General features: G+C 49.7%; 1 protein-coding gene across 3 annotated transcripts in view; it reads left to right on the top strand.

Moving 5' to 3' along the window:
- Window positions 1-14,388, top strand: part of LOC140216674 (uncharacterized) — a 267,143-nt gene that overhangs the window by 222,095 nt on the left and 30,660 nt on the right. For 2 of the 3 annotated variants that reach the window (XM_072287030.1, XM_072287032.1), the window contains one exon: window positions 661-711. The exons of the other annotated variant lie outside the window; for it this stretch is intronic. In XM_072287030.1, the coding sequence (XP_072143131.1) occupies window positions 661-711 (51 nt within the window). The remainder of the gene's footprint in view (window positions 1-660; window positions 712-14,388) is intronic. 3 annotated transcript variants of the gene reach the window in all.

Raw genomic sequence — 14,388 nt, 5'->3', positions numbered from 1 at the left:
CAGTCATCTTGATAAAAAAAGATTGTTTTTTTGCGGAACTTCCACTTTTGGAAAAAAATTGTAGAACATGCGATATCTTGACAGCCAATTAGGCAACATGGCGGATGATGACGGCTGTGAAACTACCGGGTGCGTCTTAAACAGAGCCCCTATTCTCGGCCCTTTTTTGGGGTCAATGAATTTTTTTTTACAAAGAAATACAAGCATCTGCACTTGGCAGCGCCAGCAGCTAGTAACGATCTACATATATTTAATGAGTATAGCAGTCAGCGTGTGGGTGATTTCCAAACGCTTGCCATAGGCGAGAAGACCTACTCAGGTGTGCCTTCACAGCAGCCCTGGACACCTTGTGCACGTGTCGGTGGAAGTATTAAAGTGTGTGGTACGATGGTACACGGGAGAAATATCATTTTTTAATGAACATGCCTGCAGTTAAACAGTAGAGGTACTATAGAATAAAGGAACTATGATGATTACCTGCAGATGATGGGAAGGTCTTTGTATCCATCAACCGCTTAACGTTCTAGCACTGTCGTGACTCATTTTACATTGGCCAATTAAGGGAACTCGTATCTCGAGATTATACAAGGACTACTGACTGCTTTTATTTATTACACCCCACCCATGTGACTAAATTTGTGTGTTTATGTTTACTTTCAGGAAAACACCATATTCAACCACCAAATTCGGTCGAAAGGCAGGGAAATACTGGTAAGAGGCTAACAATCAATATGGGGTGTAAAACGCTACCGCGAGCAAAACAGCGCCACGTATCTGCGTATACAGCGCGTAAAGAAGTAATGGCACGAACACTCTGTGTAAGGCCCGGTGGTGAACCATGCGAAAGAAGAGTACGTACTACAGAAGGGGGAAAAGGATATGAAGAACCAGCAATATTTCAAAGAAAAAAATTCAGAAGAGACCATCCTCGATGATTATCTAAGGGACGAAACATGGTCAATCCGACCGTCCGTTCCGCTCTCGTCCGCCGCGTGCGGACCGGGTTCTGCCACCCGAAAGGCCTACCCTGTCGCAAGATTCGGTCCACGCTCGGTCCGTATGAGCGGATTGCACGCGCACTGGAAGACGCGGTCTGTTGACAATTGGAAACCATTCGGCGGAGCAAAGGTGTTCAAAGTTGGCAACTATCTTAGGCAGCAGACATTACTTCCTTTACAGTAGGCAATATAATTGCAAGAGCTTGGTGGCGCATTCGACGTCCCCGTTCAGAAGGATCGCTCATAACCTCCATCCGTTGTGTCATACTTTTGCAGATGTGATTTTAATTTTCCGCATCACGGTACAAATGCGACTCCAGGCTGTCACATTATGTTTTGCAGGCGCTTATGTCGCATTGGCGCAGTCATTCTTGTTTGAAGCGCTGCACAGTCATTTTATTTGCACCACCTTTTAAATATTTATTGCAATGGCATCGTGTCGCAGCATGGCACGTATTCACGAGCGATCCTTATCAGTGCGCGCTGCCTTCGCTGGTTGACCCCTCGAATCATCCACCCTGCCGCGTTCTACGTCACGCGAAAACGATAGTATGGCTGCTAGTGATTCGCCCGAAATGCCCGTGTTCGGCGCGATGGCGCAGTTTTTATAGTCCTGGTGACAACTTGCGGCAATACGGAACACCCGCAGATCTGTCGCGGAATACAGCTGCGTAGGTCGCACACTGCACCCGTGTGAGGCATCGAGCACAGCTTGTTGATACACTTGCATTTGCTTGCCCTCGTGTTTTCTTTCTTTATTTTTCACTCTGCCAATTTTAAGAGCGTACTTAAGGCACTTGTATGCATGAAATGCCTTTTCCTTTTTTTACTTATATAAAACCACCGAAGACGAAGTAAGGCATAAAACATGCCTCATAGAAATTTATTAATTGCTGCTTATAAACGTTCCAAACAACATAAGACCTTAACTGGAGGGGAAAAATAAGAGATGTGCTCAGCCATGAATGAAGGGACACAGGCCTAGTCAGGCCGATTTTATGGCTTTTTGTCGGTGCCCCTGTCATCTGTACGTTGTATAGATACAAAATAAAGTTCAATAAAGTTCAAGTTCAAGTACTTACCATGTGTAGAAATGTTGTGTAAAAGCGATTAACTTGATGGAGCAAGCAATTAAAGCTCAAGCAGCGAGTGTACAATTTATTATGGCTGGAATAAAATCAATATGTAAGTGAAGACCCTATGAACATATAAACTCAGAAGATGTTTTGAAGGAGAATCGTTATTTGAAATTAAACAATTTATATTGCTGATAAGACAACTTATTCCGAGTGAACTCAAATAATGAAATTCTTTCTTGCCGGCCTGGATGACCAATCTGTTGCCACTTTACTACTTATAACTAAATTAGCATTTATACAATGCTCAAAACATTACTAAAGTGCATAAAATTAAGCAGTACGATGACAGGCATGGTACTGCTTAATGGTACTGCCATGGCCGCAAACATTATTGATCGACTTGAGACTGCTTGATACTGCCAGCATCATGCATGCGTATTTTATTTTGACTAATCTATATATGCAAAATATAAGCTCACACAGGATGCAAATGATAAGTAAACTATTGTAAGCTCAACTGAGGTTATTTGAGTTAGTTCGGCATGGGCTGCGTGTTGTTTATGTATTTATGTAGAGACAAACTAGCCAGCTGATACACAGGCAGATTTTAGGAAAATAAAGAAAATGCATGACATAACATGAACAACTGGCAAGCACCTGCATCTTATTTTAAAGCAAAGGAAGATAATAAAGTAACTTAACAGCGAGTTCAGTGATCTCTCTTGATGTGAAAAGGTTGATGTAGCATCTGGTTTTGTGTTTGTCTTTCTTATTTAGTAGCTGCTTTAACATGTAGAATAAAATAAACGCTGATATGGCGGAAGACAGGCCCGCACATCTTATTTTGTATAATATACCAATGAATACTTTCTGAGGTTCAGTTTTGTGAATGCCACACAAAGTGTTGTGCGTAAAACTGCAAGATTGGTCTCCTCCATTATCTATTCCCTATTCGGGTAGCCAAAGGAAAGATGCGTTCCTGAGCACTGTGAAAGACAGCACACAAATTTTCAGTAGGAAGGGCACAGTGCCTCTGTGCCAAACGTAAAATCGTTCAAGTAGAAAACATGCATACTGGTGAATTTGGTATGCCACTCACACGTACTATTCGTATCCCCGCATAACAATTAATTTGCCGTTCCTTGCCGCATTGCTCCCCATTGTGCCGATTTTATTTCAGTGCTGTGTGTGTGCAGTAATACAACTTGACACATCAAAGCTATGGCTACAATTCAGTACACTGAAAGCAACTGTGTGTGTGGCTTAGACAATGCATGCGCATGCGCAATATAGATTTGCGCTCTATATGTATATATATGTGTGCTGCTACATATGGGTCAGCTACGTAGTATCAGCAGCTTTGTTTACTAGTTGTTCACTGTTATGCTTGAGCAATACGGTGCCACCGGGCACTGCTGTATTCCTACAGGCACACTAACAGCCTGCCTATGCACAAACATCACTTTACATCGCGCTTAGATTAGGGTGGTGCAGATTTCCTGTCGGAATGTGCTTATATGCTTAACTGCCTAGCATTCAAAAAACGAGAAGGAGGTTAACAGAGCGGCCCGATTTTTACTAATCATATCATAAGAAGCCGACAAACAAAGACTCCAAGGCCAACACAGGGGAAAGTACTTGTACTTACTAATTGAAATAGTGAAATTATAAATTAGTACAAATGAAAGTGGATGAAAAACACCTTGCCGCAGGTGGGGAACGATCCCACATCCTTCGCATTACACGTGCGAAGAATGTGGGATCGTTCCCCACCTGCGGCAAGCTGTTCCAAATGTCCAAACCGTAGACAGAGGATGCACATGAGTTGTGGTTTCGTGGGAGCTTCAATGTTTTTTCCACCAGAATCCTTTGTGTTATCGGGAACTTTCCCTATGTTTGTCCAGTTCTGCGCTTCAAGAAAGCGATCCGTCAAGCTAGCAAGTTCGTTAAGAGATTTGCACTCTCGCTCCATCAAGAAAACGACTAGCTTTGGTTCAGAACCGCGCAAAACTGTTCAAAGATCATGTGATCTCGTACACCTTCATACGTTTTAGGCACGTTAGACATCTCAATGCAATGATCCAAATAGGCTGAAATTCTTGCTGTTAACTATCTTCCAGTTTCACCCTCTACTGCTCGTGCTTTCCGCAACTTCTCTTGGTAGCCTTGAGCCGTGCATTGGAACCTCTGTAGTAAAGCTTTTACCTTCGGGTAATCTAATGAATCGGCGACAGTCATCCGACCGATCGCAGCTAAAGCTTCACCAGTTAGGCACATGCTAGCAGCAAGAGTTCATTTTTCTTGTGGCCAGTCCCGCTCTGTCGCTATGCGCTCAAATCGCTGTAAATGCGCGTACAAGTCATCGTGTTTCTCGTCAAACAAAGAAAGTAGCTTCTGTGGATTGAGGAATGACGAGGAAGTGCTGGACGCAGTCAAAATTTCAGAAGCCGCTTCTGGCACATTCCGAGCTCTTTCCTAGAGCTGCAGCTTTAGCTGGAGGATCTCACGCTGCCTCTCGTCAGCTAAGCGCGCTAATTCAGCAGCTTCATTGATTGCCTCTCGCTCTGCAGCTCTCTCGTCCCTTTGTATTGCTTGTTCGGCCTCAATCCACCTGCGAAGTTCTGCGCCTGACAATCCTATGTGGAGTTCTGTAGCCGTGACTTTCTCTAAATCTATGGTGCCGTCTACTAATGTGTGTCTGCGCTCAAGCGAAACTGCTCCTCTTTCACTGCATTCATGAGTGAATCCTGGCAGACTCGCCAGTTCGTGATGTTATTGGGTGCAGGATCACTCCAGAAAAAGGCAGAAGCAGCGCGCAGAAGCACAAATACACATCATACTTGTATTGACGCACTTAACGCATTGAAAACGGCACACAAACGCGACAGTTCCCGAAAATACTTTCTAGACGACATGCAGCCTTATATATGTATTGTTCAAATATAATCGGCCGACAGTTCTGGCGGAAGCACGTGTCGCCGTGTCGGAGACGTCGTGGAACCGATGTCGGCCATCAGGGTTGGAAAGCAGGGTCGGAAAGCAGGGTCGGACCGCCTCGCGGGGCTCAGGCGGCCCTGCGCCACTGTCGATATACCGGAGCCTCCGCGTGCCCGGTTTCCCTCCGGCGGGGTTTGCGCTCGGGAGCCCACAGCAGCAGCCACCGGATCACGTCCACAGCTGGCGGGGTAGCCCTGTGACCGCTCACCCGAACGCTCGTTCACCCAGGTTCAGGACCGCCAGCCCTCCTGGACCAGTTGGCCAGCGGAAGAACTTGGCGAGCTGGCCTCTCAGCCGGTGACAGCGTTGATTCGGGTGTGGCGTAGTGACGCGGGCGGCGAGAGCTTCTATGGGCCGCACGCACAGTCAGGAAGCGCTTTTCCCTCGAACGCCGAACCTCGCGCACTGCTCACGCTACGGGCCACACTCTCTCGCGCCACGCTTTTCGAGGCGCCACTGTCGACGCTCCCAAATCGGTGTCGATGATGATTATGCCTGTCTCACGGGTATTTGCAAAGAGTCGGTGTCCTCTTCGCCACCGCACGGTGCACTGCCTTCATATGTTTAGGCTTCCCACTCCCGCGTACCCTATATTATCATATAGTCAATTTGCCGATGACTGTCGCAATGGCTGCGCGCTTGATATTGCGGAAGCCTGTGAAATAAGCACAAGTAAGCTTCAACTTTGCTCGCCGCCTCCTCTGCCAAGTAGCTGTAACGATGAGCGCGTTGTCCTTTTCAAGTCACCAGGCCAGACGTGGTTCCTTGTGGGCGGTCCACGCCGCTTGTCAGTGCAGTCACGTTAGTCAATTTTCGGATGACTGTCGCAATGGCCGCGCGCGTGAAACTGCGGAAGCAATGAAATAAGCAGAAGTAAGCGTCCAATCTGCTCGCCGCCTCCGCTGCCAAGTAGCTGCATCCATGGGTGCGTTGTCCTTTTCAAGACACCGTGGCAGACGTTGGTCTTCGTGAACGGTCCACACCGCTTCTCAGTGCAGCCAGGTTAGTCAATTTGCGGATGACTGTCGCAATGGCCGCGCGCTTGAAACTACGGAAGCCTGTGAAATAAGCAGAAGTAAGCGCCCACTCTGCTCGCCGCCTCTGCTGCCAAGTAGCTGCGACCATGGATGCGTTGTTCTTTTCAAGACACCATGGCGGACGTGGGTCTTTGTGGGTGGTCCACACCGCTTGTCAGTGCAGCCACGTCAGTCAACTCGCCGACGACTGTCGCAATGGCCGCGTGCTTGATACTGCGGAAGCCTGTGAAATAAGCACAAGTAAGCGTAAGCATAACTTTTTGCTCGGTGAAACAATTATTTAACGTACGGCAGGAAGTAGTTGTCGGTGCTGTTGAGTCGCCGATTGACATAGTTGATATTGTAACGAACAGTTCAAGGGGTTCCGACACAACTATTTATTGTGGGCTAACTGGTGCCCAGGGAGTAAATAAAAAGACGACCGCCACGGTCCGAACAGGAGATGAGAATGCCTTCTACTCTATCTCTCTCGAGCGTCGCCTCACCTTTTTTTTTTCTTTATTGCCGGAAGTTTCACCAAGCTAACACAAAGGGCAACATTTCTTGAAATAAGGTAAGTGATACATAAACATACACAAACACACATTCAACTTTGTGCGCATGCATATTGTGCGGTCAGTCACATTGTGGCTGGCCATGTCCAGTTTAAAATTCCTTTAATGTGGCGAGGGGCTCAATCCTCGCCAGCCAATCCGGAGGACATTCTTGTTGTTTAATTACATCAATGAACTTGGAAATATCGTCCCGGAAGAGCAGCCGCGCAGGCCGGCTGTCAGAATCACAAAAGAAACCGGCCATTCGAGCCCTCCATAAACAGTGGAGGCCCATTAGCATAATTAAGTCCAAAGGCAAGCCGTCCTCATTTTCTACTGTCAGAAATCTAATACCTAATGGACTTAAAGGCAATTCTTTCTGTAGTGTTCTTTGAAGAACGTCCCAAAAGAAAACCCCTGCCCAACAATGCAAAAAAACATGGTCAATTGTTTCTAATTGTTTACATTTAAGGCAATTTACTCCCCATGGTAAATAAAAACCCTTCTCTTGTAAAAAGGCCCGTACCGGCAAAGTTCCGGTATGCAACTTAAAGAAAAAGGATTTAGTGCTTGGCTGCACCTGCATTTTCTTAACACGCTTTAACACGTCGTTTCCTTGTCCTCCACTGTTTATGGCTCTGTACATCGGAACCGGCATAATTATGTCAACTACATCCCTGTACAATTTTTTCCGCGACACCGAAAAGAGATAATCATTAGAAAAACGTACGGACAGAAAACGGACACTGTCAACGACTTCCCTTCGGTACCCTCGAAGAGCACCAGGCATACTTAAATTGGAGACCACGTACATCGGCAGATGCTTGTTCAGTCGTAACTGGCACATTGTGCGCAGAAAGGGGTCATGCACGTCTCGAAAAAAAGAAAATCGGTTTACTAGCTGCTTCACAAAAAGATGTGACAGGCCTAAGCCCCCGTCCTTGACTCTCCTAAATAAGTTCGTGCGGCTGCACCTCTCCCATTCTGATGCCCAAATGAACACAGCAAAAACTCTATGGAACCTTTGCACATTTAAACGAGAGCAACAGAAAACTTGCATAACGTACCATATTTTGCTTATTAAAAACAAGTTGCATACAGTAGCTCTCGAAAACATCGAGAGATGAGCACCTTTCCAATTTGTTTTTTCCTTGAGTCGTTTGGCCTCTTCTAGCCAGTAGTCCTCATCCCGCCGGTAATGTTCGAGCGGAACGCCCAAGTATTTAGCTGGCGCTTTAATCCATCTAATGTTGGCGAACATTTCCGGTGTTGACTGCCATTCACCATGCCAAAAACCGAGACACTTATTCCAATTTGCAAAGCTCCCTGTTGTGTTTCCGAAATGTTTAACTTCACCTCTTCTTGCATTGCCCGACAACGGTCACTTACGATGCGAGTGCGTGCGGCGAATGCACGTGCCATAATGCCTTCGTATTTTTCACCAATGCGCCGTTGTCCTGTTGGAAAACGCACGAACCTGCACGCGTTGTTTAAAGATGGTTTCTGCCTTGTATCAATATGTTGAAATTTCAGAATGAGTGCGGGTGTAATGTAAAAGTATTTCTTGACCTGTTGACGATTTTTAAGTTCAGAGTTAATAGAATTCGAAGGCAATATGTGCATCTCACGAGAAAGGCATCTCGGTAGGTTCTTCTACTGCACCGTTATTGTCTGACGTGTCTTTGGCGGCAGGTGACTGCATTATATATTTATAATATTCTAGGCTATTACGTGCCAAAATATGATTTTGATGCACACTGTACTCGGGATTGATTTCGACCACTTGGGGTTCTTTAACGTGCACCAAATGCACGGTTTTTTTGCCATTTCGCTCCTATAAAATGGGGCCGCCGCGGTCGGTATTCGATCCCGCGCCTTCGGGCTTCGCAGCGCAACGCCATAGCCACCACGGCGGGTGACCGCAAGCCAGCGGAACAGTTCAATGCGTCAGCTATGCTGGCAGTATTTAGATACGTAGATAATTTTCAGCTCTGTCTGAAACGCACACGCCAAGTAGCTGCTAGCAATGAGGCTATTTTAAACACTTTGAAGAGCGCACACATAGGTGTTGAGCTTACATGCGAGACACCAGAACATTCAAGATTACGTTTTTATATATGAAAATCAGGGGCGGAGAAGAGCGCACGTGTTGATTCTAGAAATCGACGGGGGAGAAGGAAATTTTAGGCTTTGACTCAGAAAATTCCGAGTACATTAGGAGACATACAGATAATCATGTGAGGAAGCAGGCAAAGAATAAAATTGTGCCACCACTTTGTCAAGCATAACCTCAGCCCAATATTTGCAAGGTTTATAGGACAAGTGTTAGCCTGAATGCACGCTAACTGGAATCAGTGAAACAATGCTCAAAGAAATAAAGCTCATTCTCTCTTCCTCTCTCTCCCCAAAAAACAAGAACACCTTTTGAACTGAGCAAAACAGAAAAAGTCAGTAGTAAGGCAGTCGTTTTACCGTATTCACAGAGATACACCAAATGCACGGCGCTAGTTCATTGGCCCACACTGGTTTATGTGGTTGCAGCGACTATCGCCTCCAAAGCAGTCGAAGAACAACATTTGGCTCACGTGCAGGTAGCGCGAGAGTAGAACACGCTAGCGGGCTGGACCTGAGCGGCCGCGGTGTCGTCCGCTACCGAGATCACGCTGCACCATAGTTGGCCGGCCTAAATAAACCGTGTCTACGGCGGGCATCTCTTCGCGCCGGCTCCCACAAATTGGAGGTCCGGGCGACCGAGTCCAATCGCGCCAGTGTCAACGCACAAATTGGTGACTCAGACGAATGAGCCCAGCCATGCCATAGTCAGCACACCGACTCTACCAAGGTGAGTGACGTCTCCTCACGCGGACCGGCAGACGTCCCGCGGTACTTCTGTGTCCGGTAATTCTACTTCGACATGCCGGACATCTTATTCATTCAGCTGGACAGCTACTTTCGCATCAACAGGATTCCAGGCTCCGACTGCGTCCCAGACTCCGGTTGCAAACCCCCGGCCCGGACTTCAACGACGACTTGCAGGCAGTCGTCCTTGCTCACTAGATCACCTCGAGTGCTCAGTCACAACCGCTCTGGCCATCTGAACCATCCTGTGTCTCGCCGTCCCGCGTTCTCCCGTGCGGATCGTGAGCACGCGCCAGTCTAAAGATCAAAGCTTCCCTCCATCGCCCCAGCTCAAAGGCAGCTGCGCGAGGACTCTCTCCAAAGAATTCACTGGGCCGAAGGCACGCGCTTCCAGCTACTCTAAGGCCCGCCGCTTTCCTTTCTTGAACGTTCCCGCAAGCTGTCCGCTTTCCGTTCGGGGACAACTCACTCATGGCCGATTCAGAGGCTCCCCCTCCGACTCCACTAGGAGCATATTTCTCTCACGCAAGCACGACGACGCCACAAGCACAGCCTTCGCGATGTCTTCAACGACTACTGCATCCGTTAGGCTATCGGTATTCGAGATTTCACCGCGAGTATCAGCAGACGAGCCTTCCGATGTTCTGTACTCACACTTTCCGCGGATACATGGCCTACCGAAGTTTTACAGGAGCAGCCATGCCATCTGGTTTCATCGGCTCGAGCGTCACTTCTACATTTACATCGTGAGTAATCAACACTTGCACTATCTTCACGCAAGTACCAAGCTGCGAGATGGTCGACTTTTGTAGGCCCGGACACCAACGTGAACCTGCGGCAGGTCGCGATTTCTCACTACAGCACCACTGTGGCTGCGCCTCGCTCACAACCTACGCTGCCGCTGCTGCCTGGTGCATATCTCCCAGAATGCGTGAACCCGACACTACCAACGACGACACAATCTCCACACTTTTCCTGGACTTTGCCATTGGACTTTCTTTCAATCGCGCTTCGCAGTAGGAGGGGGGCCCTGTAGGGCGCGACTATCGCCTCCAAAGAAGGCGAAGAAAACGAGTTCACGTGCAGGGAACGCGAGAATAGAAAACGCGAGCGCGCTCGACCTGAGCGGCCGCGGTGTCGGTCGCTCCCTAGATCACGCTGCACCATGGCTGACCTGCCTAAATAAACCGCGGGTACGGCGGCTACCTCTTCGCGCCGCCTCCCACGTGCTGATGCAGTGTGGTAAACGAAAATCTGGGGGACAACAAAGGACGCACGGCAAATCACAGGGGCGTGTTTGAAAAGTGCTCCTTTGCCGCAAGTTCCTTGGTGTTTACGTCACCTGACAATTTGGCACTTAATAAGAAAATCAGTTTCGCCATAAGAACGAAGCAATGAATGCGATGTGAGAGGCTCGAAGCTGTAGTAGCCGTGTCATCACGATCATCAGCCTGGTTACGCCCACTGCCGGGCAAAGGCCTCTCCCATACTTCTCCAACTACCCCGGTCATGTACTAATTGAGGCTGCGAAGAAGACTCGTTTTGCGGCACAGTCGCATCGCCAACGCGCGACTCGGTTTCGGCTCGCGCTGTTGATTGCTGGGGTCCTTTTTGGAGAGTGCTTCGGGTTGCCTCGCCGTTCCCGGTCGCTGTGCCTTTGCATTAGGAGCCGCCAATAAACCTCTTCTCAATTGGTGGAAGTGCTGCGACTCAAACCCCGTCGCTTGAAACCGTGGAGCTGCGATCAAGAACGCTACCGTCCGCCATGACCGACAGCTCATCCCAAACGGCGCTGACGCCACAGTCCGTCACCTGCACCGGCGTTCCACGACAACGGGACCCCAAGAGCTTCAGCGGTGCAGACGACGAAGACGTCGAAGACTGGTTTGCGTCATATGAACGGGTGAGCGCGCACAAGTGGGATGATCCAGCCAAGTTAACCCACGTCATCTTTTATCTGGCTGGTGTTGCCCAACTCTGGTTTCACAACCATGAAAGTGACGTACCCACATGATCAGTCTTCAAGGCAACCTTTACGGGTGTTCGGCCGACCCGCTGCTCGCAAGTTGCGTGCCGAACAACGCTTGCGCCCCCGAGCACAGCACACGGCAGAAACGTTCACGAGCTACATAGAAGACGTCGTGGACCTTTGTAAACGAGTCAACGCCGCAATTCGCAAAGCTGAGCTAATTCGCCATATACTGAAAGGCATCAATGACGCGCATTCCAGGTGCTCCTAGCCAGGAATCCGCGCACTGTGTCTGAAGTCGTCAGCCCGTGCCAAAGTTACGATGAGCTAAGGCAGCAACGCGCTTCGACTCGGCGTGCTCTGGGAAGCGACGACTTGTTGGCGAGCCTTGACAACATGTACGACCCATCCTCATTCTTTCAGCGGGTCAAGGACTTCGTGCGTGAGGAAGTTGCCCGCCAAGTTTCTTTAGTCCCCTTGAATGAGGAGGCCACCTCCCGTCTTCCAAACACGCTCCGCACCCTCATTTCCGAAGCGGTCGCTTAAGTTGTCCCTTCCGCACACCATCAGCCGCCTGCAGCCGCGAATCTCAACTCTGCGTTGGCAGTGCAGCCTGTCGCCACGCCTCTCATTTATGCGCAGCCAGTCCTGCCGGTGGCCGCGCCTCTTACGTACGCGCAGGCAGTACGCAGGCCTCCACCGGCGTCGTTCGCGACCCAGTCCCAACCGGTGCCACCGGAAGCCCATGCTGCATCTTGGACCGCACCGCGAGCTAATCCTTGGAGGACACCTGACAATAGCGTTCGGCGACACCTCTCGGCCCTTCCAGTAGGGCAGCCAACCATTTCGCCAGTACGCCACTCCTTCCCCATAACCGTACGCTCGTGCTGACATCCCAGAATTTCCTTCGCGTCGCTTGCCATCCCCTCGCCGACGCTCTCTCTCCCCAATGCGTCGGCGACCCACACCACCTGACCAGGAAAACTGAACGTCGCAGTTCAAGAGGCAAGAACTGCGCCCCATTCGAACTGTCTAAGTCCTCGCGCCTCTCCTGCTAACGTGGTCGAAATTTGTGTAGAAGGTGTTCCTGCATTCGCTCTTGTGGATACCGGTGCAGCCGTTTCTGTGATAGCCGCCAAACTGTGCTGTTCACTGCGCAAGGTGACCACGCCACTTTCTGGACTGTCGCTTCGTACGGCAAGCGCGCAGCATGTCACTCCGCAAGCAGCCTGTACTGTACGTGTGCTCATTCACGGCATTGTTTACATCGTCGAATGTATTGTTCTCCCACGTGCTCACATGACGTCTTCCTCGGATGGGACTTCTTATCCCGCCATAAAGCCGTGATCGACTGCGCACGCGCCGAAGTTCAATTTTCCCCTTGTGACGCAACCTTGGACGAAGATTGTGACCGCCCTTCTAAACTTACCGTGCGCGAGGACACAGATATTCCACCTGGCTCCTTTGCCCTCGTACCCGTCTCTTGCGATGCCGTCGCTGATGCAACGGTCCTCTTCACACCGTCCGACGTCTTCATGAGCCGTAAATCTCTCCCACTACCCTTCGCGACGCTTGACATGGCTGGCGGCTGCAGCAATATATACTTTTGCAATCCCCTCTGCGCGCCTATTACGTTGCTCGTTGGTGAATGCCTTGGCTTCGTGGAACACCTCGACTCTTCGTCTTTGGTTGAAGTCCCCGGAGACTCTTTTGATGTCGACTCCGGCCAACCATCTTCGATTTCCGCGTTTGAGCAATCGTCCAGTGATGCGTTCTCGAATGCCATCGGCGATGCCCTCACAGCTGCTGAACACGCCAACCTTCTTGATCTCCTGCACAAATTTAGAAGTTCATTCGACGTTTCACAACCTCACCTGGGCCGCACGTCGGAAGTGACACCGGTTCACATCAGCCGTTACGTCAACGACCGTACCGCGTCTCGGCCGAAGAAGTTGAAGATATGCTGCGCCGTGATGTTATTCAACCTTCGCACAGTCCCTGGGCATCTCCTGTCGTTCTCGTTTGCAAGAAGGACGGGTCTATTCGCTTTTGCGTCGACTACCGTCGGTTAAATAAGGTAACGCGCAAAGACGTCTATCCTTTGCCGCTCATCGACGACGCCCTCGACAGTCTTCAGGGAACAGAATTATTCTCGTCCCTTGACGCGTTCAGGATACTGGCAGGTCCCGATGGCTGCGGCAGATCGCCAGAAAACCGCATTTGTTACGCCTGACGGCTTATATGAATTTAAGGTGATGCCTTTCGGGCTTTGTAACGCCCCTGCCACCCTTGAACGACTCATGGACAACACGCTGCGTGGCCTCAAGTGGTCTATATGTCTGTGTTACCTCGACGATGTCGTGGTTTTGTCGCCTGATTTCCCTACTCATCTGCTCCGCCTCAGACAAGTTTTGACCTGTCTAACGAACGCTAGCCTTCAACTAAACCTCAAGAAATCTCGCTTCGCCGCGCGAGAGCTTACCATTTTAGGCCACGTTGTGTCCAAGCACGGCGTTCTACCCGATCCTGCAAAACTTCGAGCTGTCGCTGAGTTTCCAAAGCCTCAGACGATCAAAGAACTTCGAAGCTTTGTGGGCCTACGCTCATATTTCCGGCGCTTTGTTCGGAATTTGGCATCGATCATGGCGCCATTGACTCAGCTTCTACGCGGTGACGCCGCCCTTTCCTGCTGGTCCCCTGCATGTGACTCCGCCTTTGCTACGCTGCGTCGTCTTCTCACCTCCCCTCCTATTCTTCGCCATTTCGACCCGTCAGCTGCAACTGAAGTACATACATATGCCAGCGGGGTCGGTCTCGGCGCCGTCCTCGCCCAACGAAAGCCCGGCTACCCCGAATATGTAGTTGCATATGCGAGTCGCACGCTGACGAAGCCTGAGGCCAATTACAGCGTGACCA

This window comes from Dermacentor andersoni, chromosome 3 (genome assembly GCF_023375885.2).
Source record: "Dermacentor andersoni chromosome 3, qqDerAnde1_hic_scaffold, whole genome shotgun sequence".
Classification (NCBI taxonomy): domain Eukaryota; kingdom Metazoa; phylum Arthropoda; class Arachnida; order Ixodida; family Ixodidae; genus Dermacentor; species Dermacentor andersoni.
Note: the sequence above shows the minus strand (reverse complement) of the source record. Positions and strands in the feature narration are given on the sequence as shown.